Below are 26,928 nucleotides of genomic sequence, written 5' to 3'. Positions count from 1 at the left end.
GCATAAAATGACTAATCTCTTTACTGTATTAGGATAGATAGATAATCTTTTATGTGGGTTGAAAATTTTAAAGTTTTAGTGTATAAAAGCAGATCAGGAAACAGTTCTTTCATTTAAACTGGTTTGACTCTGAAACGTACCTTTGAGCGAAAGCCGGTTTAAGTATACCTGGCCACGTCTACATGAGATGCTGAGCAGCAGCTTGTTAAGTAGCACTGTGTGGCATGAAACATGATGCAATGCTACTGCACAGTAGTAACAAGCTACTGTGCAGTCAGCATCACCAAAAAGCTACTTGGGCACACTATTGCACAACAACTCAAGTTACTGCGCAGTCATTTAGTACCTGTGTTTGCAAGTACTAAATGACTCCACAGTAACAACTGTGCAGTCTGCATTTTGTGTAGATGTCACCCCTGTGTTGCAAGTTTGCAATGGTAAAACTGGACACATGTTTTTTGACCGGGCTTATGATGTATTTCCTTCAGTATGACAGAACAGTAATTCAGTTATTTTACCTCAAAGAACATTTCCAACTTTCAAGGATTTAGGCACAGAAAACAGCACAGTAAAGACTTGAAATCTAATTCAGATGTCAAAAAATGACCAATCTAATCTCAAGCTGATATCAATGGGAATAAGGAGCCTAAATAAAGATAATTACTGGTTACTATTATATTTTGAATTGCATAAAATGAAAGAGAAAGTTTCTCTGTTTCAGGAGTCGTTCGTGTGGAAGATGTATCAAGAAAGATGCTGGGATTTCTTCCCAGCTGGAGACTGCTTTCGTAAACAATATGAGGATCAACTTGGATAAGATTATCATGAGAGAAAAGGCTACATTATTGAACTGTAAGATCAAGTCAACATGAAAAAACTCTTATTTTTATGGTGTAAATTCAAAGGTCACATTTGCTTAATCTCTCTTTACCATGAACTTTTTGTTTAAAAACCTACATAAAAGCTTGACATTATCTAGATAGGCTTTTTGTGCCTAGCACATAAGAAACACAGAAGAGAGACAAATCTACACTGAAGACTCTGTTACTCTAATCTTTCCAATCCCAACAAGGACTGAAATGATTTTAATTGTTTGTACTCCCACTCCTTACCCAATGTTTGGTAGAAGAGTTGAAAGGGCTAAAAGATGCATCATTTCTTACATGCACAACATCTAAAACTTAAGAACTTGAATGTCAGGTGACATGCCTCAGATTGTGAAAAAAATATATTTTAACTGCAATCTAATGTTTTCCATGGTATTTGCTAGTGAATGTATAAAACAAAACAGCTTGAAAAGCTTTAAGCAGTTAAAATAAAGAACATTTTCAAACACTTTATCGACCCTGAAATATCGATTAAGTGCCTTAAAAACCTCTGTAGCCATAGCTATGCAAGATTTTTATGTTAGTGTTTTAGATTGACAGTTCTATTAACTGTGTTGCTTTTCTGTCTTATTGTATAAAACTGCACTTGAAGGTTATTCTTTCAGTAACAGCTTATTAGATGCTGCTGTTAAAAGAAGTATACTGTACTACACATTCTTTACATTTAAATCTTAGGCCAAAATAAAAAAAATGCTTTATGATCATCTGTAAGTAGAAGCTGCTACCTTTATGCATTTATTTTTCTTCAAATAAAGTGCCCACTGCAATAAAATACTACAAACCAAGTAAGTGTCTTGATTTTTGCTGAGTACCCAATATAAGGAATGTACATCACAGAATGCATAATTAAAAACACAGCTGCATTTACCAGCATTGCTTTTATTTTGTGAACTACAGATAGCAAGTACAAGCTTAAGCAATCAGTCTGCTCTTTGCATATTTTGCAGCCTAAACTTACAGCACAGGTTTTTGAAAACATACAAAAAAACCCTGGGATTTAATTAATTACCTGAGCCTCCTTTAATGAACCGTAATAAGGTTAGTCATTTTAGCTTAGATGATAACGTTTGTCTATAATTTGATGTTTTAAGTATTGGCTAAAATAAAATTAGGCAAGCAGCATTGTTAATGTTTGAAATGAAACAATTAATTGAATTTTTGTAAACTAATGTTATGTATTTAACTTCTGCCACATTCATTTATTTTTTAATTAATTGCAAGACAAAATGTAGGCATCAAGAAGTTATTATTCCTTAAGAAATCATACTGTCCAACCAGTCTTCAAGCTCTTCCTCAGTAATGGTTTTAGATGTATTTTCTGGTGCTGGACTTTTTTCTTCAGTTGCATCCAGTTTTAGAGGGACTGGGAAAATAAAAAGAACAAAAGTGAAATACAAAAAACAATTCTATGCAAAAATCTGTCCCCATCCTCTTCACACAGTAATGTCTCAAAAAGTTTACACAATCTAACACAAAATACTATTTTTACAAAGCACAGCAGATTAAAAAGAGAAGATGGTATTTAAATACAGTACAACTCTAACTGGAAAAAAACCACAAAAAGCAGGCAAGTGAATAAAATGGCAAGTTTCTAGGGGTTGTCTCTTGACTACTCTGCTGGATTGTTTTAGGATGATCACACAGGAAGAGTTTACAGCTCCTAGGAGGTAGGGCCAGTTCTCCAGTCCACTGGATTCCTAATGGATTCCCCCTTCAAGAGCCAGCCTCAAATTCTACCAAAAGCAGAATTTTCTCTTATGTAGAAGAACAGCAGGGGAACATGACAGCAGAGCTCTTGTCATGATTATTTGGACTCTGCCACATGTTCAAATTAAAGCTGGACAGGAACCATCAATCTAGCTGTTCCACATTTTCAAGCACTGACTTTATAGCTGGTGGGCTCTTTTTACAGCTGGATATAGACCTTTTCATGGTGTGATAATTGCTTTGTAGATGTGGCTGGTTTAAACCAGGTAATTGCACCATATATGTAACATGTGGTAGGGGCTTTTGGGTGGCTTCACAGTGACTCCATGTTTGTGTTTGTTTTCTACTAAAAGCACAGCACATGTCTCTAGCTTCTAATGAAGTAGGCTGTTACCTATGAATAGTTACCTCTCGCCGCACCAGTTAGTTTCTAAGGTGCCACCCTGCCCTACCTCCTTAAGAATGCAAGCTTTATTCAAGAAATCAGACATGGAACATTTCAGGATCATTTTCACTGCCAGGTTAAGATTCACGTCTCTGGTTTACAGTGGTGGTTCTCAACCTTTTTAGAGTCGAGGCACCCCTCCATAACTTTTGTAAACTGAATGGCACCCTTTTTCAAAAACTACTATAGGGATTACAGCCTTGCCAGTAGTGCTAGGGAAGCAACCAGGCAGGGAGTGCCTGAACCCATCCTTACCATCTCACTCTTCCTGCACCACCCTTCAAAGGGCCTGGCACCGTAGTTGAGAATCACTGGCTTACAGTGAATCTCTCATGAACAACTAACTCTAACCTTGGAACTTTTCACAATATATGATTGCATTATGAAAGGAAAATTGTTAGAAAATACCAATATAGTTTCACAAATGGAGAAAAGCATGAAAATGAACAGGTAAACATTACTTCACCAAACTCATTCCTATCTTATAAATGCCACAACCTCATCATTATTCACGATCCTGCCTGCTGCATGCATTTTAAAAGTAGTCAACAGTCACACAAATATCACTGTATATGTGAAGCTGAAGTTAACATGCGACTAAATTAAGAGCCAAAATTTGTCCAAGACCACTACTTTCCATTAGGAATGAAAAGGGATTCAGAAATAAAAGGAGCCAAAAATGTATCCATCTTCTATATTCTTGAGAAAAAGGAAAAGTTAGAAAAGTTTAAAACCAATAACCAAAAATGAGCCCCCTTAATTCATCCTCAGACATATCACCAGGAAGAAACTGGGGATGATACTGCTACTAAAAACTGAATTTAAGTCCTCCATTGACAGTTGATTCCCTAGTACGTCCTTTTTATTTAGATTGTGGTAACTAAGAAGCAGAGCTTTGTTTTGCAGAGGAAGGACTCCATTCCTTTCTTAATGCTCAAAATGAACTTGCTGATGACAGTCGAATTTTACCAACACATCAGAGAAGTTCTTCACTGACACTCTACAAGCTGTCCTTTGAAAGGAAAATGCCATTAAACTCTTCAGTGTAACAACACTTCAGGGTGAAAACCTTTCATCAATTATTTATACCAGTTTTCTGCATGGTGATTTTTTCTAAAAAACATAATATATTATAGCAGCTACCATCACTGTGATTGTGTTGCAGCTTGGTAGCTACTGCTGAGGACCGTACTGTTGACAGAACATTTTCCAACTTAGATAATCAGAAAAGTAAGAGTATCTAGCAACTAACAGGATCCCTTGGTCCTCCAGGTTACCTCCACTCTATATCTGATGGTGTTCCATTCTACATAAGTCAATAGCCTAAGAAATCCACAGTTACCATCTAAACGAGCGATTATGGACTTTGGTAGGAGTACTAGGGGGAATGGGTATGGAAAATGGGCCCTACTTGATTCAGATTTGGATTCGGCCCGAATCAGGGACAGTGATTCTATTAGTTGATTTGGATGACTGTCCCCAATTTGATTCAGACAAATCTGAAGATTCAATGCTGATTTGGAGAATCAGCGATTCAGACACAGACACAGCTTTAAATGTTTTTTCTACATGCCTCAAGGTACCAAGTGGCTGGTGAATGCTGTGATGCTGGGGCAGCTGGAGTGTCCCACAGGAGCTCGGCGGTAAGGGGCTCCCCAGCGTGCTCAGCAGACCAGAAGCACTTCTGATCCACTTCCAGGTCTGCTGGGGAGATCTGGGGGTGGCGGGGGCATCCAAAGTCCCCCCGTGGCTGATCACCGAGCTGGGGGGAGTACTTCCCTGTATGCTCCCTGGCAGACCTGGAAGTGGATTGGAAGTACTTCTGGTCCACTTCTAGTTTTGCCGCCAAGCATGTGGATGTCCCCCCCCGTGCTGCTGTGGGATGCTCCATCCACCGCCCAACGCAGCGTTCACCAGCCGCATGTCTATGTCCGAATTGCTGAATCTTTCTGAATCTCTCTGAATCAATTTGGAGGGTTCCGATTCGATTCGGAGAGATTATTAAAAGGGTCCTCTGATTCAGTTTGGAGATTTGGCCACTGAATTGAGCCAATTCTCTGCCGAATCAAATTAGGCACTGAAGCTTTACACAGCCCTGCTAGGGAGCTAACAGCAATAAGGAGGAGTCACTGTGAAGCAGGTTAATTTTAAAGAAACTGCCCCTTCTTCCATGAAGCTCATAACTGAACCTCTTGTCATCTTGCTGTGAGCTGCATCTCAAAGATGTCATGGTCCTGCTTTTTTATTTACACAGGGGTCTTAATATATTTGCAACATGGCAGCATAGCAGGTGGCTGGCACAAAGCCCAGAAACAGGTCTTTGAATGAAGGCCAGCGGTTGAATACAAGCTCTTCTACACAAGAGAGGGAGGTGCACCACTTTGTGAAAAAAAGAAAAAGAATACAAGTTGTCATACTGGTCTATCCCTTCAGGGTCTTAAAGAATTAAGAACAAGGCATTTTTTTTAGTATGCCTTATTAAAATCCCCAAATACTTATCTGTCAAGATACGTGCATGGAGCTCTAGGCTGCATCTGCTATAGCAGAAGCAATTGCCATGAGAGAGCACAGAAGTCCGACAGGCTAAGTTTTGTGTCACACCAGTAATAACATGCTCACCCCACAAAAAAGTGGAGTGTATAAAGAGCACCTAATGTTTACTGTAAAGGAAATGATGCTCTCTGGTGGTGTACGGGTACCTCTGAGGAAGTCCAAAGTAAAAATTTGCCCCCAAAAGTTACACCAAGATATACCTTGTGTGTTTACCCTGAGGTAGATGGCTCAATGTAAGTGGGCTTCCCAGCCCTGGGAGCAAGGTGATTTAATATTCATGTTCCTAGATGCTTTAATATCACCTACTTTAGGTAGCCATATTAGGAGAGCTGGCTATGTGCCTGACCCTTTCTACAGAGTAAATTACCCTGTACTCCACAGTAAAATTACTCTGTAATAATTGCATCAGGTATTCATACCCATCATCAGTTATTACTGGGGAAACAAAGAAGTTAGATCATCAAATATTTTGTGCTTTCATCCACCTAAGAAATGATCTCTATTCTACACAGATCAATTTTCACAAGAAAAAAACTGCACAAATTGTGGGGAATACACTTTGTAAGTAGCATATAAACCATGTTATGACTGAGGGATGTTACAGAAGGCAAAGTCAAAATGCCAAATAGAATTATATACCACTATGTCACAAAGAAGTTGGTATGTACTCATGTTGCTGTATCTGAAAACCAAATTAAACTTATGTTTATACCAATAAGGTTTAACCATATTGGTATATGCAGCAAGTTTCAGAATTTAAGTGTACCAAATAAAAGGACTGCTTCTTTGAAGGGTCATCTCATGGGAAGATTAAAAATGAAAGAACAAATGGGTTAGTACACACCAGATCAACGCCATAGATTGTCAGGGGCATATAGATGATTACAGCAGCATTGCTGAGGTACTTGCCAGGAGTTTAACTAAAGAAGAAAAAAAGAAGAATACAGACTACATAGGAGTAAAAAATATAAATCTTACCAGCTGCTTTGTGACCGGTTTTCAAATCTGCCTCATCAGTCACGTCATAGGATAATGCACCTGACACAGAGCTGTTTTCTGAATTAACAGGAGCATCTAAATTTAGTAGTAAATCTAGCTCTTCATCCAAATGATCCGTCTCTTGCTTTGGTACAGAAGAGCCTCTCTGAATGGGTGGAAAAGGAGTTCCGCCAAGTCCATCTCTACTTTGAGAACAGGTAACAGAATCACTGATAGGGTCAGAGACTGGCATTATTCTGCTTTGAGCCAAAGGTTGTCGTAAGTGAGTCACGCTGCTTTTGCCGATTTCAATACTTTTAGGTTTCATCTGAGGCAGTTCTACAGGTGTTGATGCCTAAAGAGTACAAGAAAAGACTTGGGTCTTTATAATGGTGAACTCAATTGTTGCAGTTCAAATTAAAAAGATAGCACAGTAATTCAGACTCCCACACACAGTCACTTAAGGCAGAATTAAATTCAATGGAACAGATTTTAAAACGACAAGAAAGTAAACCTAGTACAAAAATTAAATTGAAAGCATTTGTACAGTTACAGATATACACAGATGTGACCGTACAGTGTTCTAAAATGAATCACGAGGCTATGTGCTGAATACAGCAAACAGCAACTTGAAACAAAGAAGCAAATTACTGCCTGCAGAGCTACCCACGTTCACTCACTGAAATTAGCCTCAAAATTAGAGGAATTGCTTGTGTATGACCAAGGGCAGAATTTGGCCTAGTATCCGTTTCCCATTTTAGGCTTTCCCGTCAAAATACCAACCACTGAGTCTGTCATTCTTTCATGTGACCTCTGGCATGTAATCTGGGTTTGGAAGAGTTTAGATATTTCATTTTTCAAGCTGTAACAACAACATTAAATATAAAATTTACAAAAATACTTTCATATAGTGAACCAAGGAATACCAGTTCTTAGCCATTAAATGCAGTTTTTATGCTCCATCTGGGTTTCTTGGCAATTATCAAACTGCTAGCAGAGTGCAAGTGGAGCAACATGATTTGCCCAGGGGCAAGAGAAAGCTAGAAAAATGTATATCCTAGCATACGCTGAATCAGTTGATGCAGTAAACTCAATGTTCCTAGTAGTGCTGTCCTCAAGCACACTGCGCTGCTCCAGGTGGGCTGCATCCTACACCAGAAGCAATGTTGCCATCGCCATGCAGCACTTGGCATGAGCTAATTGCTGATGCTGAGTGACAATGCCAGTTAGCTCTCACCAATTTAATCTATACATCCATGCAGACAAGGTTTTGCTGCTTCCAATGTAAGAAGTAGCCTACACACTCAAGCTCAGCGTACTTGAGGGTACACAGAACCTGTGTGCACACATGTGTGCGCATGCACACACACACAAACACAGAATTCCTGCCCTGGGCCTAATTACAGTAGTCTTTTTTGTTTGTTTGTTTGCTTGATAAAACAAGAAAAATACAGTAAACTAATAAAATCAGCCCCTTGGAATAATTAAGAATGGGAAAAGCACGCAGCAAGCTCTAGGCATGGTATTTTGCTTGCAAAATAGGGGAAAAAAGAACTGCATAGTGTAGATTTCCTTATAAACTCTACATCTGCAGATGTCCCTTTCAGCTAAACTAAGAAACAAATTAGTTATGTCCTTAGCTGATTCACTTCAAGCAACTGCACTGGAAAGCAAAGATGCTCTAACTTTCATGCATGCATTTTTTCCTTTCCAGGACAGATTGATTTTTTTTTAATTGTTTTTTCTTCAGCTGTTGATCAACTGCAATCTGACTGTAATCTTAACTGACAGCTGTTTGTAACTCAAGAGTCTCATTAGTACTCTTCTCTCTATCTGAATGATATTTTCTTTTCCATTGCCCAAAGACAGCGCTTACCTGACATGCTGTTACCTAATTTTCTATATCCTGAATAGAAACAACTTTTTCTTCAGTTATCTGATTGATGGCTCACATTTTGACACAGACCTAAATCTGTTTTATGACATAAGCATGAATGCTGTGTCCTGCATATATACAGGTCAGTAAACTAAAATAAAGGTAACTATGGCTTAATTTGTTAAGAGCTTCTAATTTCAGTTTTCTAACCTTCAGGGAAAGGTTGCAGAGAAAGAAAAAATGACATGGTGCAGTTACTGCATGCCAAACATTGAGGAGCTTGGCTTCCAACTCAATCCACTGCACATGGAAATGCTCTGTTTATTTCAAAAGGTCCCAGTGGAGCATAAAAAGTGCTGATGCAAGTATCTCTACTTCACAGACCTGCAAACCTCTAAATTTCATGCAGTGTGTTTGTTTAATACAACACCCACCAATTGCATTTAAAGGCCAGGTGGTCACTCAGGTTTAAAATCCTATTTCTAGCCCAGATCATTCTCATTGCTTATGTATTGCACTATTTAAATTGTTCCATAATTTTTTGCACAGCAGGGCATTACCTGCACAAGTTCAGCAGCCACATTCAGCCTGAGATGTAGAGGCAGTTCCTGAAGAGCTTGGACTAAAGATTGGCAGTCAACATAAAGAGCAGATAACTGAAATATAATCAAAACAGACAGAAAACTTGGGTAAAGAAACTGAAACAAACAACTCCAGTGTGTTACGTTACAAATTTCTACAGATGAAGACAATGCAAGCAAGCAAAATATCCACACATCTACAAATAATATTCCTCACACCATTAGGAGGAACTGCAAATATATAGACTGAACATTGTATGTGCATGGAATAACTTTGTTTAAACAATACTAAACAAGTAGTGGAATCATTCAGGTAGCATGAAAACAAGTAACCAGACTTGGAGGCAATGTTTCCAAGAAGGTAGGTTTGAGATGGCTCCCCAGCAACGCATGAAAGAACTACAATAGGAAATAACTGCTGTGCTAACAGTAGGTTTGTCCGAATGTCCACAAAGCTTTTCGCCCTCTAACAGCTGAAAAGTGTTCCACAGAAGGTGAATCATCACTGTCTGAGGAAGCACAAGCACTTTAGAAAAGATCAATTTGCTGGCACTGGGAGTAACTCTCTCTATTTCTGATACTTAAACAACTGCCCTTTTTTAGTATTCATCTTCCCATTGCTGTTAAAAACATTTATTTTAGGATCAACAAAATGCAAGTGGAACAAAGATTATCTACTGTTTTTGGACACTGTTTCCATAAAACTGTCTTTGCTACCAGTCTACTACATTGCTACACAAAAACTTCATAATGCAAGGCTTATTTTAACTACAAATGTGGCAGGTTTTTGGATTAACGGCTTCCTTGTTCTTTTTAAGAAGAAAACATTGAAAAACAATTGTGTGCAGAATGGGCTGGCAATGTCACTTTAACATTTTTAGAGCAAACTACCCTAAGTAAATTATTTACCATATGTAAAGTAAACAGCCTGGCATCTGTTTAATTAGAACAAAACACATTCTAAGCACACACACACTACAGATGATGGATAATCTTGATGCAATCAGATTTTTTTTTTATAATAGTTTCTCCATGACCATGTCTACACCACAAAACTTATAGCTCTGCCCTCAAATACAAAGCAGGGCTCAGGGCAGGCTGCTTCCTAAATCAGAAACACATCAGTGCAGTCATGGGTGGTCTAATTAGCCACTTTACAGTGCTAATTAGCCAAGGAGCTAGCACAGCTATGCTGGTTCAAGGTTTAGAAAGAAGCATACCAGAGCACTGCTCCAATTGGTTTCCTCTTATCACCTTTCATTCTTCTTTCATGTGACATTTTAGGATTACGACATTCATGCATTAATATCTAAATTTGATCATCATTCAACTGCTCCGGCAGTAGGTGTATGGATTAATTTTGGATCATCATTAAATGATCTAATTGGGCAATCATTCACAATGTGTTGCACAATCTGAAAAATCGCACCATATTGCAACCTGGACTCTCTTTGATTCTCCATTTATGGAGAAGGTGTCCACATTTTCCATGAAGCGTCCAGGTGCAATTCAGGAAGGATCGAATTATTCTCAGTGCTGCTTGAGGGTGCTGTTTCCAGGAATAGGCAACTGGTAGGTGGGGGCATGTGCCCCTCCTGACAGTGCCGTCCCCACCACTGATGCCGCTGGCAGTGTCTGTGGGTGCTTGCCAGTTCCGCTCCCACTGCCAACTGCAGCATCTGCAGGTGCTCGCCAGCCCCCTGCTCGCCGCCTCGGGAGGCTGGAGATAAGCAGGGGAAAAAGCAGGAGGCTGGAGACAGTAGGAGAATGTCTCCAGCTTGTCTTCAGGGGCTCATCTCCAGCCTCCTGCTTGGCTCCCTTGCTCATCTCCAGGCTCTGGAGGCTGGAGACAAGTAGGAGAATGAGCAGGAGTCTGGAGTCTAGCAGGAGGCTACAGACTTTGGAGATGAGCTGGAGACTTCCCCTGATGTCTCCACCCTCCTACTCCTTTTCTCCTATTGCCAGTGAGGGTGGGGATGGGGAGAATGAACAGGGAGTCGGGGAAGGGAACAGGGGCTGGGGCTGGGCAGGGCCTCTCCCAAGGGCCTCTCCTCCCTCATCTCCAGCCCCTCAACCGCCTACTTACCTGGCACAGAACCAGTCTAGGTCCCTGCAGCGTGCTTCAGCACCAGGAAAAGGGCCAACCACAGAGATGTTCTGGCAGGCTACCACAGTGTTTCAGTGGAGGACCGAGCCTCTGGTTGCCTTAGGGCATGGTTGGAGACAGCGCCCTGACCTGTTTTTTCCCCCCAGCGTATTGCTTGACCCCTGAACCAGGGGTCTAATTTTGCCCCCAGGCTGAAAATCTGCAGCACGGGAAACTTTTTTTTGTTCCTGCATGTGCCTCTTGAAGCATCTCAAAGAGGTTTGAGGCACTGCAAGAGGCACATGTGCACTCACCTGGACGTGCCCATAATTGGCTGTGTTAGCCTAAGGTCAAGCAGAAAGTAGGGTAGAGGTGCACCATACAGACCAACTAAATTAGAGATGTACCTGTCATATCCAGAGAAAAGGATGCTGCATTAGTGAGGCGCAAACTAAGAGCCTGGAGTAGAGTTCCATTTGTACAGATAGATGGAAAAACTCAGAAATGTCCTACAAAAAGATCTGCACAATTTTAGGACAGCCTGGATAAGAGAATCAAGGAAGAGACCTGAGTGAATGAAGGCCAGGTTCCAGGCTAGCATGACAGGTGGGGTGGCAGTGTTGCCAAGAGCAAATGAAGAAAGGCATTGGGAAGATAAAGGACAGGTCATAATGAAACAATGGCTAAACATCTACAAGATGTCAAGCAAGCCAAGATTTTAAGCTTGGACAGAAAGGCACAGGTCTGTACCAGAAGGGAAGATCTGGGAGACAGTATTAGGGTAGCTTGTCACATTTAGCTTCAGTTGCACCTGCTTGAGTGGTGAATTATAATATTATCTGAACTTTTCTTTTGCATTTTGTATCTGTACTGTGAGCTATTAGCCTTGAGCTTGCTTTCATGTTACACTTTCTTTTTATTTTTTATTAATGTAATAAGGCAACTCATGTTCTAGCATTATCAACCCAGGTGTGTAGAATGTGGGCCTTGTTACTAGCTCAAATTAACTGAACTTGGCATGGACTGACTGAATCAGAGACACAAAATGATTGGATATGTTAATGAAAGATGCTAGCAGGCCCTCCGCCTTTTATCAGTGCTCCTGCCTAACCAGTGATATTGTGCCCATTTAGGGAATGCTGTCCATTTACTAAATAACACCAGTGCTTGCACCAGCACTTTTTAATGTATACGTAAGTAATCTTCCTATCACCACCATTTGGAAATTTGGCTATGACGATGACCTGATGCTTGCTACTCAAGGAAGGACCCAGGCTGAAGTCCAGACAGATCTTTGCAAAGACTTCAAGTTGCTTGAAAAAGATTTTGTGTGTTGGAGAGTCCACCCAAATCTGAGGAAAATTATCTAAACAATGCCCATGCTGACCAGAAACTCGTCATTACTTTCTGTGGAGAAGAGGTTAGGCATGAGAAGTTCCCAAAATACCTCGGCATAACTCTCAATTGGAGCCTCACCTTTCATAAACATCTACAGAATGTTGCTTAAAAAATGAAAGAATATGTCAACCTTGTGCATAAACTGGCTGTAATGACATGGGGAGCAAATGCAACCATGCTTCTATTGGCCTTTCTTGCATTTATTTTCTCTGTAGCAGAATATTGCTCCCCAGTCTGGAAAAAAAAGCATGCACACAAAGGTTGTTGATACACAGTTAAATGCAGGTATGTGGATTATATCAGCAGTGCTAAAAAGTATGCCACTGTCATGGCTTCCAGTTCTAGTGAACATTGCTCCCCCACAGCTCTGCCGCAATGTCACATGTGTGAGGAATACCATAAGGCCATTGGTAACTAAAACCTCCCAATCAACAAGGACATCACTATGCCACCACTGGATAGGCTCAAACCTAGAAAACCCTTAAGGAAATATGCCAAGAAACTCTATGATGATAACAAGAGCACTGAAGAACAATGGAGGGAAGCCTGGGCAAATACCAACTTGTTGCAGAAATACATCGTCAGCAATCTTACAGTTCCCCAGCCAGGATTTGACCAACCGAGAAAAATTTGGTCCTCCCTGAATTGCATCTGGACACTTCATGGAAAATGTGGACACCTACTCCATAAATGGAGACTCAATTATGGTGCGATTTTTCAGACTGCGCAACACACTGTGAACAACTGTCCAATTAATCATTTAATGGCAATCTAAAATCAATCCATGCAGCTACCTCTGGAGCAACTGAATGATGATCAAATTTAGATATTAATGCATGAATGTCATAATCCTAAAATGTCACATGAAAGAAGAATGAAAGGTGAAACTAAGATGGGTTTGTTGGAACAAAGGAATATGCTGATAGGATGAAAACATGAACATGTGATGATCACAGGGAAGTCAGCCAATGGTACCCGGAAATGAAGAATCGCTAGAGGAATGAAGTTAAAGAAAAAGCATAAAAGGGGAGCAACAAGAAAGTTAAGTTTGTGGCATTGAACAACAACATCTGGACTGAACAACAGCCAAAAATAATACCCACAGATGATCACCCTCTACTTTCAGGAATACTGACTAGCCATCAGACCCTCCAGTGGAATAACATCTGGGATTGGGTGAGACTATTGGACTAAGTATTTTTCTCTGTCTAGAATTTACATTTAATGAATTAATAAAGTTAGATTTTAGTTAAGTTGAACAGTGTGAGGAATATTCTGTGTTCACTCTGGGTTGATTATCCTTCAGCAATTCTTTAGCTATAGGTGCATAATAATCCCAATAATGAACTGCTCATAGCTTGAAATAAAAGGTTTTTTTTTTTCTTTTTCCTTCCTCACTCTTGAACTTTCTTTTCTCTTCCTGTCCCCCTTTAAAAACACAAATTTATAAAAGACTCATGTGGGCAGGAGGAACGATTTATAAGTAGGGGTGCACTGATAAAGATTTTTGAGGCTGATATGATAGCTGATTTTAAGGAAGCACATCATCCGATAACAATCCAATTCCTAATACCAGCCCGGCAGCTTGAAGAGCTACTTACAGCTGGTAAATCTGATGTGGTGGAAGGGGAGGGGGGAGGGAAGGAGCGTAGGGGAGGCAAACCAAGGCCCCTGCAGTGAGGAAGGAGTGCGGCTGGGGCTAGGATAAGCACTGCCCAGCCGGGCCAAAGCGAGTGCAGGACGGAGCTGTGGCTTGTTTGGGAGGTATAGGGGGAGGGGAGGTAGCTCCCGTTTCTGTGCACCGCTCATCCAGGAGCCGCTGGTCCAGTGCTCACCCGCTCATCTGGCAGCTCCCGCTGCTGATTCCACCGTTCATCCGGGAAGGTATGTGCCCCTGGATCTGTATGGGGCAGGGTGGAATAGGGCAGGAAGAGCCCCATGCAACCCTGGTCCCAGCCCATCCTGCCCCACGCACATCTGGGGACACATGTTCCCACCCCAAATGTCCTCCCCCTCTCCCCCCCCCCCCCATGTCCTCCAGGAGGTGCTGGATAAGTGAGACAGCATTGGATTAGAGGCTCCTGGACAAACTGTGTGCAGCAACAGGAGCTGCCCCCCTCTCCCCGTGTCCCCTGCACAAGCCACAGCTCCGTCCTGCACTTGCCCCACCCCAGCTGGGCAGCACTTGCCCCAGTCCCATTTTCCCCTCACCACAAAGGCCTTTATCTGCCACACCCATGCCCCTTCCCTCCCCTTTCACCAAACCAGACCTACCAGCTGCACGCAGCTCTTCAAGCTGCCCGGTGGTGCTCCTTGCTGCCTACGTGCTGCGCTGCAGCTGCATGCATACAAGGGATTTATCAGCCAAATTATTAACCACATCAGGCCGATTTTCAATACGATAATTTTCTTAATATTGGTGCCGATCTGATATCAGCTTGCTTAAAATTATTTTTTCCAACTATTTAAGTTGGTCTAATGAAAGATATCAGATTCACCCAACGAACCTTGTTTGCTTACCTTTGGCATTCATTCACCCATTTTCTGCCTCCTACTTCCTTCCCTCCCTTCTCTACCGATTGTTTTCCTAACTTCCACCTATCTCCCTGACTTCCTGTCACACTTTTAGCGTCTTTCATTCCTTGGAGATGTCAAAACAACAGCAGTCTCCCTATGCCTGAAGAAGAGTACTCGTGCCCAAAAGCTTACAAAGAACTTTGTTCCAATTACTCAGTTGGTCTAATAAAAGAGATCACATCTGTTCAAAGAACCTTGCCTGTAATTGTCTATATGCAGTTGGTGGTTTGTTATAGTATAGCCTATGATAAGTTTTATTTGAGATTTATTTAGTTTTAAGCATATTTGTCACTTCCTTTTACTAAAAGCTGAATGGCAAAGAGAGCTCTGGTTGGTATCAAAGGTTATGGGTTTTAATCATTAATAAGTATAGCAATACAAAAAATGGCTAGATGCAACTGCTTTAAAAGCTTCTTGAACTTTAAAAGCTTCTTCTTCTGGGTCAGGCCCCTAATATTGGAAGCAAAAGGCAACCAAGCAAGCTCATTGATGCCTAAATGATAATTCAGACTTCATTAATGTTCATCACTGAGGAAAATGCATTAAACAGCTTTAAATATCCTTGACCTTAAGTGCTAAGCCAGCTCACAGACATCACTGCATTAACACAGCAATGAACTAGCACTTTGTAAAGTCTAGCACTTGTCAGACAATTGCTACAGTGCAAGGAGACTAGGGAGAAATGTTTGAGCCCTGTAACAAATTAAGACAACCCCACAATTTAATAAACTGCAGAGCAGAAAGTAAATATATTTTGAAAAAAAAAAATTTATAAGTACATGATGCATCTCAAAGGAGTGGGGAATTAGAATAAGTGACAGAAATTCAAAGACTGAGATGTAAGTGGATCTAAGCAGAAGAAAAAGATGAAAAAAACAGTGGTGGTACAGAGAAGTAAAATAGTGAAAAAAGGAGGATTCAAAATTTTTAGATGGATGCTTTACTAAAAAAGGTGCTGTATGAAGAAACAAGAAAGGGACTTATGGAGCGATGTGTCACAGAATACAAAGGCCAGACGAGCAAAAATATGTGCTTGTTCAAGACAGCAGGCAGCAGCAATGCAGTTTGCCGCTGAAATTACCCTTTTTACTGGCAAAAAAGGAAAAATACAAGTGACTCTACTACATACCCTTTATTTTAAAATTGTACACTAACAGAGATGGCAGCCATTTCTCCTGCAATGTGTCCAAGTAAAAAAAAAAACCAAAAACAAATCCAACACAACTTGGACAAACTCTATGCAGTTTTCTGACAATCAGTCATTTCTGTGTAATGAAATGAGAATTCATGTGTATTAATTTCATTGTTGCATTTCATTCCACCATTTTCAGGACTGATCTTTGCTTTTTTCTTTTATAACTGCCAGGCAACAGAAGGCAACAAATCTTTTTGTAGCTATTTTTATGCGTTTCCTCACTTGTTTTGTCCCATAGTGATGGCTTCTCTCCAGTTTATTCCTCCACATACTGTACAGAGAAAAAGCTCTGACAAGCAACAGGGATGTGGAAAAATAAGGACTAGTGAGGCAAAGCAGCTGGGGGCTGGTCTACACTAGAAAATCCCCTACCAGTTTAGCTATGGCAGGATAATTCTGCTAGCAGACCCAAACACAGGGAGTTTTTCTGCTGGCATAGCTGTACTGCTTTCCAAAACAATCTAAGCTCACCTGACAAAAAATACTCTTATGCTGGGGGTTTGTCAATGTACCAATGTAGCATACCTCCTAACCATTTTCTCATGCCTAATCATCACAGCTATGTCCACAAAATTCTAGACACTGCCTGGGACAAGAAACTAAGGGGGAAAGGGAACTTCAGTTAGGGAAGGCGTCTTAAAACTGGTCAGACAGAGGGAGACAGAGAATAGATCTGAGGCCAGAGGTGGGGAAAAATAAATAGGTAGGACATGGAGCCAAGAGGGGCAAGAAAAATGCCTCAAACTAGGCAAGGAGGTTGAAATGAAAAACCTAAGTAATGGAAATTAGTTTAACTACACAAGAAAATGAAGACTTAGCTGAGAAGCCAGGGGTAGAGAAGGACTGAAATACAGACAAGTTAAACAGAATAGGGCAAAAGTGTTCAGACTTCCAAGGGACAGGCAGAAAAGCCTGCTCACTACAGCGTTAGTCCCACGTCATGCCATGGAACAGAACCCCATTCTATTCTTGAATCCCATTGTTCTGCTGTAAACAAATATTTGAGAGACCTATGGGCAAAGTGCTGCTTTACGCTTATTACCACAATCTTTTACCCCACTAATTCAACAGGTCTACGCTTACTCAATAACCCACACGTGTCACATTCCAAATTTCTTCAGTTTGTTTTTTGTTTTCAAAAGTGTATAAGAAATTTTTAAGACTCTAAAATGAAATATATAAGTATACTTTAAAGAACAATTGGCAAGTGATCACTAATTCCAACTTGAATCACTTTGTAGAATGGGAGTGCTGCAACTGTGCCGAGTGTTAAGTGAGATCTTACAAAGAAAAGTGATCATTATCAACCCATTTTGTGGCTGGAAAGATTTGATGCAGCAAGATGTTGCCTTTCTTTACAGCTACAGCTTCACTGGACAGCTCATTAATCACATCTTAAGTAGTGACCTGGCCACTGTAATGGATACCACCTCCAGGAGTACCCAGGAAGTCCTTGAAGTCCCTTCAGCCTTGGCTCCTTCTGCTTGCTTTGGGCAGCTGACCCTTCATCTCATCTACCATGCTTTGGTGTTGTTATTTATAAAGGAGACTGCCCCATGGTATCCCAAACTGCTCCCTCCCTAATGACCACCTCATGTTTGTGGCTCTCACCTGAACAGCTAATTGCATGGCTCCAATCTTTCCCTACACCACACCCCACACCTTGCACGTTATTACTCACTGATGTTCTCCCTCCTTACTCTCAGCCCCTATCCCTAAGCCTATTGCTTCCAAGGCCTGGCCTCCCTGAGGCCCATCTATTCCAAGGCTCTACTTTCTGGACTATCACTTCCAAGGCCCTACCCTGTTCCTAGGTTTTAAAAATCCCCTAGTTTTAAAAATATTTAAAAAATATTTTAGGCTTTTTCTGTGTACTTTCTAAATTAACAGCATTAACTATAATTTATTAAAAGCAGTCTAAATTGGTTTGAGGACACATTAAGAGGAATTGTTTATTCTTCTTGGATCACCTAGCTGGGGAATCGTGGGGCGGGTCCTCTGCAAGCTTGGCGGAAGACCCAGAAGGGGACTGGAAATACTTCCAGTCCACTTCCGGGTCTGCTGCCAAGCACGTGGGAGTCCCCCCATGCTCCTCTGGGATGCTCCATCTGCTCCACCATCTCAGCATTCCTGAGCCGCGCGCGCCTGGTACCTTGAAGTACGTAGAGAAAACATATGGCCAAATCTTTGATTCTCTGAATCAGAATCGAATCTTCAGATTTGGCTGAATCAAAATCAGGACAGTGATCCGAATCAGGAAATCGAAACACTGTGTCCCGAATCAAGCCAAATCTGAATCGACTATGGCCCGCTTCGCACACCCCTAGTAAGCATGTATCATCAAGGCGTGGCAGGTGAGAGAGGTTGGTGGTTATCACACAGACAGGTGGGCAGGCCAACATTGAACCAGCCCCAGGAAGGCCCCCTGTTACACAGCCCCAATCAAATAGTTTCATAGTTGGTAGGGTCGGAAGGGACGTGAGCAGATCATCAAGTCCGACCCCCTGCCATGGCAGGAAAAAGTACTGGGGTCAAATGACCCAAGCAAGGTGTTCATCTAGCCTCCTCTTAAAGTCCCCCAGGGTAGGAGCCAGCACCACTTCACTTGGAAGTTGGTTCCAGTTCCTAGCCGCCCTGGCAATGAAGTAGCGCCTCCTGATGTCTAGTTTGAATCTACCCTCTTCCAGCTTGTGACTGTTATTTCTAGTCACTCCTGGTAGCGCTCGGAGGAACAGGGACTTCCCCAATGCCTGCTGGTCCCCTCTGACTAGTTTGTAACAGGCCACTAGATCCCCCCTCGGCCTTCTCTTGGGGAGGCTGAACAGGTTCAGGTCCCATAGCCTCTCCTCATAGGGCCTGCCCTGCTGACCCCTAATCATGCGAGTGGCCCTCCTCTGGACCCTCTCCAATGATGGAACTCCCAGCCATGGGAGTTCAGGGTCCTGTCGCCCTCCCCCCAACTGTGTCTAGGGGCTCCTAGCTGTGGAAGCACATGGTGGGCCCATGGCTGGGATCCCCATCAGCATTTGGGGCTCCCAGCAGGAAAGGCAACCCTGTGCCCCCACAGCTGGGAGTCCTATCAGCTGACCAGAGCTCTCAGTGCACTGCACTGAGGAATGCCTGAAGGCATGATTGTTGGGATCACATATCAGATCCCATCATGCCTTCTTTTTAAGTTCTGTCAGAAGCCTTAGTTATCCTGGTAACTTCTAGTACAGTTACTAAGCATTTATCCTACTAGAGTTGCCTGCAAAGCCAGACCACAATCCTTTGTCTACTTCTGGGTAGATTTCTCTTGGAGTTCATTTTTTTCATTTAGCTTCCATTTAAAAACAAAAACAAAAAAGCCAAACATTACTGCTGGGACTGTCCTTCATCAGCAGGAGAGAAGAAACCCAAGAGGGTACAGCGGAACAGAAAAGCATATAAGAATGTCTTTAGAATGGTCAATGTATTTTTACACTGGTGGAAGATCAACAACTGTATCAGCAATATATACTGACCATGAATCAACGATCATGAACATAAAGTAAAAAGATAAATCTAGTCTGGAAGTATATTTTGCATTTACAAAAATGTTATAAAAGTATTTGCATTTACAAAAATCCAATGCTCTCTTGTGTTACCTGTTTAGGGCATACGTTTTCTGTGTCCCATTCCTTTTCTTCAGCAAATCGGAACTGTGAGAAGGAATCTCCTACAGAAGGAACATTAAATGAATCTATTATAAATAACAGGCCTTCCAAAAAAAACCCATACAAGATTTTCCTGATCAATAAAAGCTGAAATTTGTGCAACTTTGCATTAAACTTGTTAACATAGCTTTCATTCAAGCCCCTATAACAGTGTTTATTTCTGGTATGCAGAAGAGTTCCAAGTTCTTGTGAAACTGCACAGAGACATCAATAGGTATTATCTTCTGCCTTATCAGAAGACACTATCAATTTTAGGTCAGATTTCAATTCAAAACTGCAGAAGGAAAAAGAAACAAGTCTAAGAACTCTTCATTACCCAGGGAATTATGAAATATATAGTAAACATATAACAAGTATAAGATACAACACAGCATACTGTTATAATCAGAACTGGAAGTGCCACTAATATGCAAGGATACCTAACAGTTTCCATTACTTGTTTATTACTTTGCCACATTAACCATTTTGGCTGATTTTTTTTTATATTTTACATATGTCTTAGGCTGGAGATTTAAAAAACAATTCAGCAGAAGTAGTCCTGAAGTTTCTAAAAACAAGCTTAGGAAAGAATTACTATTCTACTTATGCTCTTACAACAATTTTCTTAAGAAGCTCTAGCCCCAGCTAGCTTGGAAGCAAGGACCTTCAATCTGTCTGTGTATGTGCCTTCCACCATCCATATGAAAATCTCCCCAAATCACATAAAAGCTTCTTAAAAAATTTGGTTTGCTTGCTTTATAGATGCTGGTTACAGTCTGTCAGCTATATTCTTTAAAGATTATATTTGCCCTGAGGGCAGTGGAGGAAAAAATAGTCTGTGGTCACGTAAGTAAAAACACATATAATAATATATATAAATGGGATGAAGAATTAAGGTTGCATGGGCAACTTTAATTCCGACATTTCATAACTGGCTGGTTCTTGATTATCAAGTGTAAAAAAGTCTTCTAAAATAGATGTTTTTGTATGAATGGGGTTTTTTTGTATGCAGTTAAAATGTTTATATTGCTGTAGGACTGTCAGGTGGTGATCAGAAGCTCCAGATAAGAGCCCCATTAGTTGAGCTGTTGCCAAAACATGCAAGATCCTGGGCGCCAAAAAAGCTTAGAATATATGACAAACAGTAAATGCAAGATCAGGAGACAGGAATACAATCAGATACATACAGATATTATATAGCAGAGCTACCATAACAGTTCTATAGTTAAGCCTGTGTACTTAACAGAAGGGATTCAACTTCTTTTTACAAAACTTCATAAGTCCACCTAGAATTTACACTATTGCAGTGCACTGAATTAAAAATATTAAAAAATAAATATATTTAACAAATACAAATTTAATAATTTATATAAATAATAGATACTGTATTTACCCAAATTCAAAATGACTTTGAATTTAAGATGACCCCCTAATAATTAGAGTCTATACACAGAAAATTTATAAATCTGTTGATAATTATCCATGCATAAACACTAATTATTGGACAGCCATCTTAAAGTCATACCCTCCCCCACTTTGCCGCTACTACAGTGAGGACACTGAGAAGTCAGTAGCCTTACCTCTGCCCCTTGTCTTCCCCACACCTTCTTCCCTGCCACACGCCCCACATCATCTCCCCCTTGCTGCCTACTCACCCCCCTGCCCCACCATGACTACTCCACTCCACCACCTGCCCCCATCCCACCTGCCCTCCCTGCCTCACTCCCCTTCCTGCCCTGCCCACCTCCTCCTGCCTGCATCCCTTCCACCACCAGATATCCTCCAACTCTGGCCCCACTAAGCCACATTTCAGCTAGGGGCATGGAGCACATGAAGTTTGCTACAGTTGCAGGAACACCAGCTCTGGCTGCAGCACCAGAGCTGGGGACAGAGTTGTGGCTACCGCCATGGTCAGGTGAGGGCCAGAGCAGCCATGTGCTCCATACCCCAGGTTGAAGTGGAGCCAGAGCCAGGGCCAAAACCAGAGCTGGAGGGCCAGCTCCAGTGGTGGCAAGGGATAGGGGGACACGGAGGAGGCAGCAGGGGGTGGAGGGTAGCGCTGCAGCTCCAACCTTGAGTCTGGGTCAGTATTGGAGTCAAAGCCACAGCAGCCACCTACTCCTTCTTCCCTTGCCACCTTGTACTTGAATCCAAGACAAGGGGATTTTTTTCCCCACCATGTGAAATGGAGCGAGGTGGGAAAATCTTGTGTTGGATTCAAGTAAAAAAAAATTAAGTCACTGTTTGAGATCCTTCCAGCAAATGTTACTGATTTGGGGGAATCTGAAAACTGAAAGAAGATTTTGGAAATATTTGAAAAAATGACTACTTTGTTTAAAAAAGAAGCACCCCAGTCTGCACAATTGTGAAGGAAACTCTGCAGATGTGAAGTGAATATAACCAATGTAGTTCTGCCAGAGTCTATCAGCTATCATGATTTAGCTGAAATAAAAGTACTGATTACTATTTATAAAGAAAACCAAAGCCAAATTTACAAATGCAGGTATTTACTATTAGGCATTTAAATACACCTATTGGGAAGCCTTATTTTTAGAGGCATTTACTGTTTCTTTTTGGCTTCAATACCAACCTTTCGTTCAGTACAATTGAAAATTAAAACCCTTTATTCATTCATTAAGTATGAACTTTAGTATCTAACTTCAAGCCCCCTCCTCAGAATATAGAATTCATACAAGTCCTTTATTCTTAATTGCATACAAGAAGAAACAATTCCTCTTAATGTGTCCCCAAACCAATTTAGACTGCTATTAATAAATTACAGTTAATGCTGTTAATTTAGAAAGTACACAGAAAGAGCCTCAAATATTTTTTAAAATCTCCTAATTTCAAAGCCAGTCCCATGATTTTCAGTATTTTATTCATGATTTATGAATGCCTGTGATTGAAAAATGCTCAATTAAACCATGTGCCATGGCTGAATTTTTGTTGAACAGGAAATTAAGTAAACCAAGGGGCTCTCAGGCTTTTATACTGTGACAAAACAAGCACTGATTGGTAATTCCACTTGCCACCATTTCCTGTGGTGTGGCTGGTCTTCAACAAAATTGTCAGGGATGTCTTAGATATCTGAGAAGGGTTGCATGAAAAGTGGATAAACAAATCCACTTCAATGGAAACATCTACTGGGATCAGGAAATGGCTTCTGGTTCCTCATTCTCAAACGACTGCTTCTAGGGGTAGATACTATAGTTACTGACCCACAAGTTGAGAAGTTTCTGAAAAAGACTGCAGATTAACTCATATCCTTTAACTGGGCTTTTAAATACAGTAACAAAGCATGCCTTTCAAATGGAAAAGCATTAACTACAATTCACAACAGCACGTTTAATGCAAATTAAGTTAATGAGAATGTTGGCTTAACCAATTATTTTTTATAGATTCCTTTAGTCTGTATTTAACTTCCTTTTACGTGATGAATACTAATAAAATGTCTTACAGTGATCAAGTTCCTGTCAGATACAAAAGCATTTTTTATGTTAGACTCTAATCTTTACAAAATAGTATTTGGTCTTCAAAACAATGCAGTATTATTAAATATATTTAAGTATGTTTATAAACAACAAGCTACCTTTTATATCTTTTACTTTAATAGCAATTATTATTCAGTATACTTTTTATTGTGAAAGTAGAGAGGATCTAAGGCAGCAGATTCTTTTAGGACTAAAATATGTAACTGAATAAAATGACTGCATATTCCATAGCTTATTTCAATTGACAGAATTAGCCTACTGCTTTTTGCATTAAGTTAGAAAAGACAAACAGTAAATTACTATCAACATTCTTTGATGAATATTTTAAAATGTTGGATAATATACAAGGATTAAAGGTTAAAAGGTGAAGCTAACCGGAGGACAGAACAGATATACGGGGGAAAAAACAGTAACTTGATACCAAATATTGTGCATGATACAGCTGACATACTGCATGTACTACTATATTAAAAACAAGAGACAAAAGGTTACGAAGAGTGATGTAAAACATATTTTACATGTTTTCATTCATACGGGATAAAATCTTAAGTATTTCACTTTTCACTGTACACAATGCTATAAGCAAAAATAATTCAACATATTATCTTATTCATGCAAGACTGTGAGATGGCTCTGTCTGGAAGCATTGTGAGAACAACAGCAGACAGAAGAAATCAAGATGGACTTCTTGGAAACTTTTATTTTGGAGAAGATAAAACTGGGTACCTTCTTCCTTGTAAGTCCTATACTGTGTTTTCCATCCTTCACTGCTTATCTACTGGATAAGTAACAGAGTTCCTTTTTTTTCCCCCTCTTTTTTTTCCTTTTTAAACACAAGAATTGTCTGCTCCTTATTCTGGATATGCTGTAATTTTAACCACAGGCATACCACCAAGACTGAAGAGACACAGAAAGCCAAGAGCTAAATTAGAAAAATTAATATTGAGATCCAAAGAGCTCAAGCAGAAACTGAAGAACCTCTCGACTGGTGGAACTAGAAAACAGAGATTATCTAATACGCTATTCACTTCTGCCTGTTCTTGGATACTGAAGTAGAAACTCATGAATTTCTATGTAACCAACTAAACTAATTATGGTAAAAATGCACCTGTCTGATGTAGTGTCATTTCTGGAGGCGGAAGGTTTCCATAGAAGGGAGGACTACATTGTTCAGAAGATAAACTCTTAAGACCTAATTCACTGGCTACTGCTTAGGAAGAATATTTGACTTGAATGCAGTAAAAATACGAGAGATACTGGTACTGGTTAAAGAGGGAATTGCAAATAAAGGACTCTCTAGTTCCTGGAAAAGGATTTTTAATTACACCTAGGAGCCCTGAGTAAGATGGCTCATCCCACAGAGTATTCTTGCTTGACCACAGTGATTTGCTATACAGGGTTAGGGCATTGCTGAGGAGACATGTGGCCATAAACCAGATATTCTTGAGCTGCTTCTCAGAACCTCTCTATGAACTTCGGCAGGTTTATAAAGGAACTAAAACAACAGAGGGGCACAGAAGCAGGAACTGCAGAGACCAAAACTGGTCACCAGATAAAGCAGGAAGAATCAAACGTCTCTTTTAGGTAATTCACATTCTTCTAACCTACAAAAAAAACCTGACACATTCTCCCCCATCTAGCAGGATCACAGTTTTCCTATGTAAAGACTGGTCTGACCTGAGGTGATATATTCCATCATGGGAATTGGGAGAACTTGACTGGCTTGTCCAGCTGCTGGTCGAATAGTTTCATACAGTGGCAACACTTTCAGTTCTCTTCCTTTCTGGACTGGACCATTCTAAGTCCATGGCCTTTTTGTAGGAGTCTAGTATCACACAACCCCATTTGTCTTTCTTACCACATTTCAACCTGAGGATGTAGGCTGGAATGGGCTTTGATGGAAGGTCTACTGTTTTTAAGGTGAAATAAATCACCTCTACCAGACTTCTAATATTGTCCTTCAGGAAAAAGCAGCCTTAACCACTGGACTGGGACTTGTCTGAGACTGATAGTTCAGGCTCCTCTGATGACTTAGGTAACCAATTAAAGGAAGAGACCCCTACTTTTGAAGATGAAGCTGGCTTGGGTTTCCTTTAGATGGTGGTTTATTTTTCCTTTGTCTCTCTTGCTGGATTTACATTTTGGTTGTGAAGAGCCAAGAAAAGAAACTAACTTTCAATATTAAGTCAAAAGGGGTCTATTAGCACCCATGATGGAGATTAATGCATCCCCTAACGTATCAAGGAAAAAAGTTATCTATGTACAACGTATGAAGCAGTTGGTAACCACAGGGAGAAGAAAGGAGGAACTGCAGAGAAAAGGAGAAAGTACCCATGCTAGCTGCTTCCATGGTTAGCCAAAAATAGATTCTGAAGGCATCATGGTAACTGCAAAAATAAAGTCAGGTCCTTTGTGATGTCAGAGCCCTGAGACAGTCTTCTCTTGTTTTCCCATATTGTATTTCATGGAGCACTTTATCCACAACTATAGTTTATTTTATATATAGGTAAAAAATTGTAACACTTCCCCTAGTTAAATATGGTGCAAGGGGTCTTGGGTTTTCCTAACTTTATAATTCATTCTAAAAAGTCATTTACATATTTACATTAATAATAAACAGCTCTCCATGAGATACCTCAACCAATAGGGTGGTCCTAAGATTTTTCTGTACATTCGATATATACAAAACAATGTCCAAATACAAAGACCTGCACAAAAAAACCTAATATATATAACTATGTATGTTTCAAAAAGTGTTCTATTCTCTCATAGCTGATGGGGAAAGCAGCCAAAGAGAGTTAACGAATGAAAAAAGTCAAAATAAATAATAGGAAGAAGAGGAGATATGAAATAATATGGTAGAATTAAAAAGAAAGCAATAAGAGAATCAGGAAAGATGAAATAATATGCATATGAAAATGAATGGTGAAAAAATAGTTGAATGAAGTGTTGGAAGGTGATTCCTTCAGTTTCACACAAGTCGGTGTCCCCACTGAACCTCCAGTAACAATCTTACCACCTTCTTACTTAATGAAAGTATGCATGCACTCACAAAAACTCCTTCAGAGGACAATGAATTTCAAATTTCTTAGAGACCAGAAATGAAAAAGCAACAATCGAGTGAAGTAGTGTAGCCTCAGTCTCATTTTGACTGATTTCCTTACAAATTCACCTCTCCTATCGTCAACAGAAGAGAAAGGACAGCTCGAATCCACAGGTTTTAAAAAGTACATACTAAAAAGTATTTATGAATATTTGCAGGGAAAATTAAAAATTATGGGACAGTCTATACGCAGACAAAGGTTATTTTGGTAAATCTGATACCTTTTATTAGACCAAGTGAAATAGCTGGAAAAATTCTTCTTTGCAAATTTTTGGGTATAAATACATTTTGTCAAGTTGAGGAAGCATCTGCAGGTGGTGTATGCTCTTCCTGGATGGAATGAATGGTAAAGAAGCCAGAGGCTGGTATGCGTGCAA

The 26,928-nt window shown here is 40.4% G+C and overlaps 2 protein-coding genes across 13 annotated transcripts in view; one reads left to right on the top strand and one right to left on the bottom strand.

Annotated features, from left to right (window-relative positions):
* Positions 1–1,672, top strand: part of RYR3 (ryanodine receptor 3) — a 541,049-nt gene extending 539,377 nt beyond the window's left edge. For all 12 annotated transcript variants that reach the window (XM_090033490.1, XM_090033491.1, XM_090033488.1 and 9 more), the window contains one exon: positions 722–1,672. In XM_090033490.1, the coding sequence (XP_089889616.1) occupies positions 722–817 (96 nt within the window). In that variant the 3' untranslated portion in view covers positions 818–1,672. The remainder of the gene's footprint in view (positions 1–721) is intronic.
* Positions 1,673–1,750: 78 nt separating this feature from the next.
* AVEN (apoptosis and caspase activation inhibitor) overlaps positions 1,751–26,928 on the bottom strand; it is a 193,150-nt gene continuing 167,972 nt past the window's right edge. The window contains exons 4-7 of the mRNA XM_090034650.1: positions 19,910–19,980; positions 9,007–9,102; positions 6,571–6,925; positions 1,751–2,250 (exon numbers count right to left, since the gene is read on the bottom strand). Coding sequence (XP_089890776.1) covers positions 2,141–2,250; positions 6,571–6,925; positions 9,007–9,102; positions 19,910–19,980 — 632 coding nt within the window. The 3' untranslated portion in view covers positions 1,751–2,140. The remainder of the gene's footprint in view (positions 2,251–6,570; positions 6,926–9,006; positions 9,103–19,909; positions 19,981–26,928) is intronic.

Source organism: Crocodylus siamensis, chromosome 2, assembly GCF_052110815.1.
Source record: "Crocodylus siamensis isolate JL-2025a chromosome 2, ASM5211081v1, whole genome shotgun sequence".
NCBI classification, from domain to species: domain Eukaryota; kingdom Metazoa; phylum Chordata; order Crocodylia; family Crocodylidae; genus Crocodylus; species Crocodylus siamensis.
The sequence above is the reverse complement of the archived record's forward strand: the minus strand, read 5'-3'. Positions and strand labels throughout refer to the sequence as shown.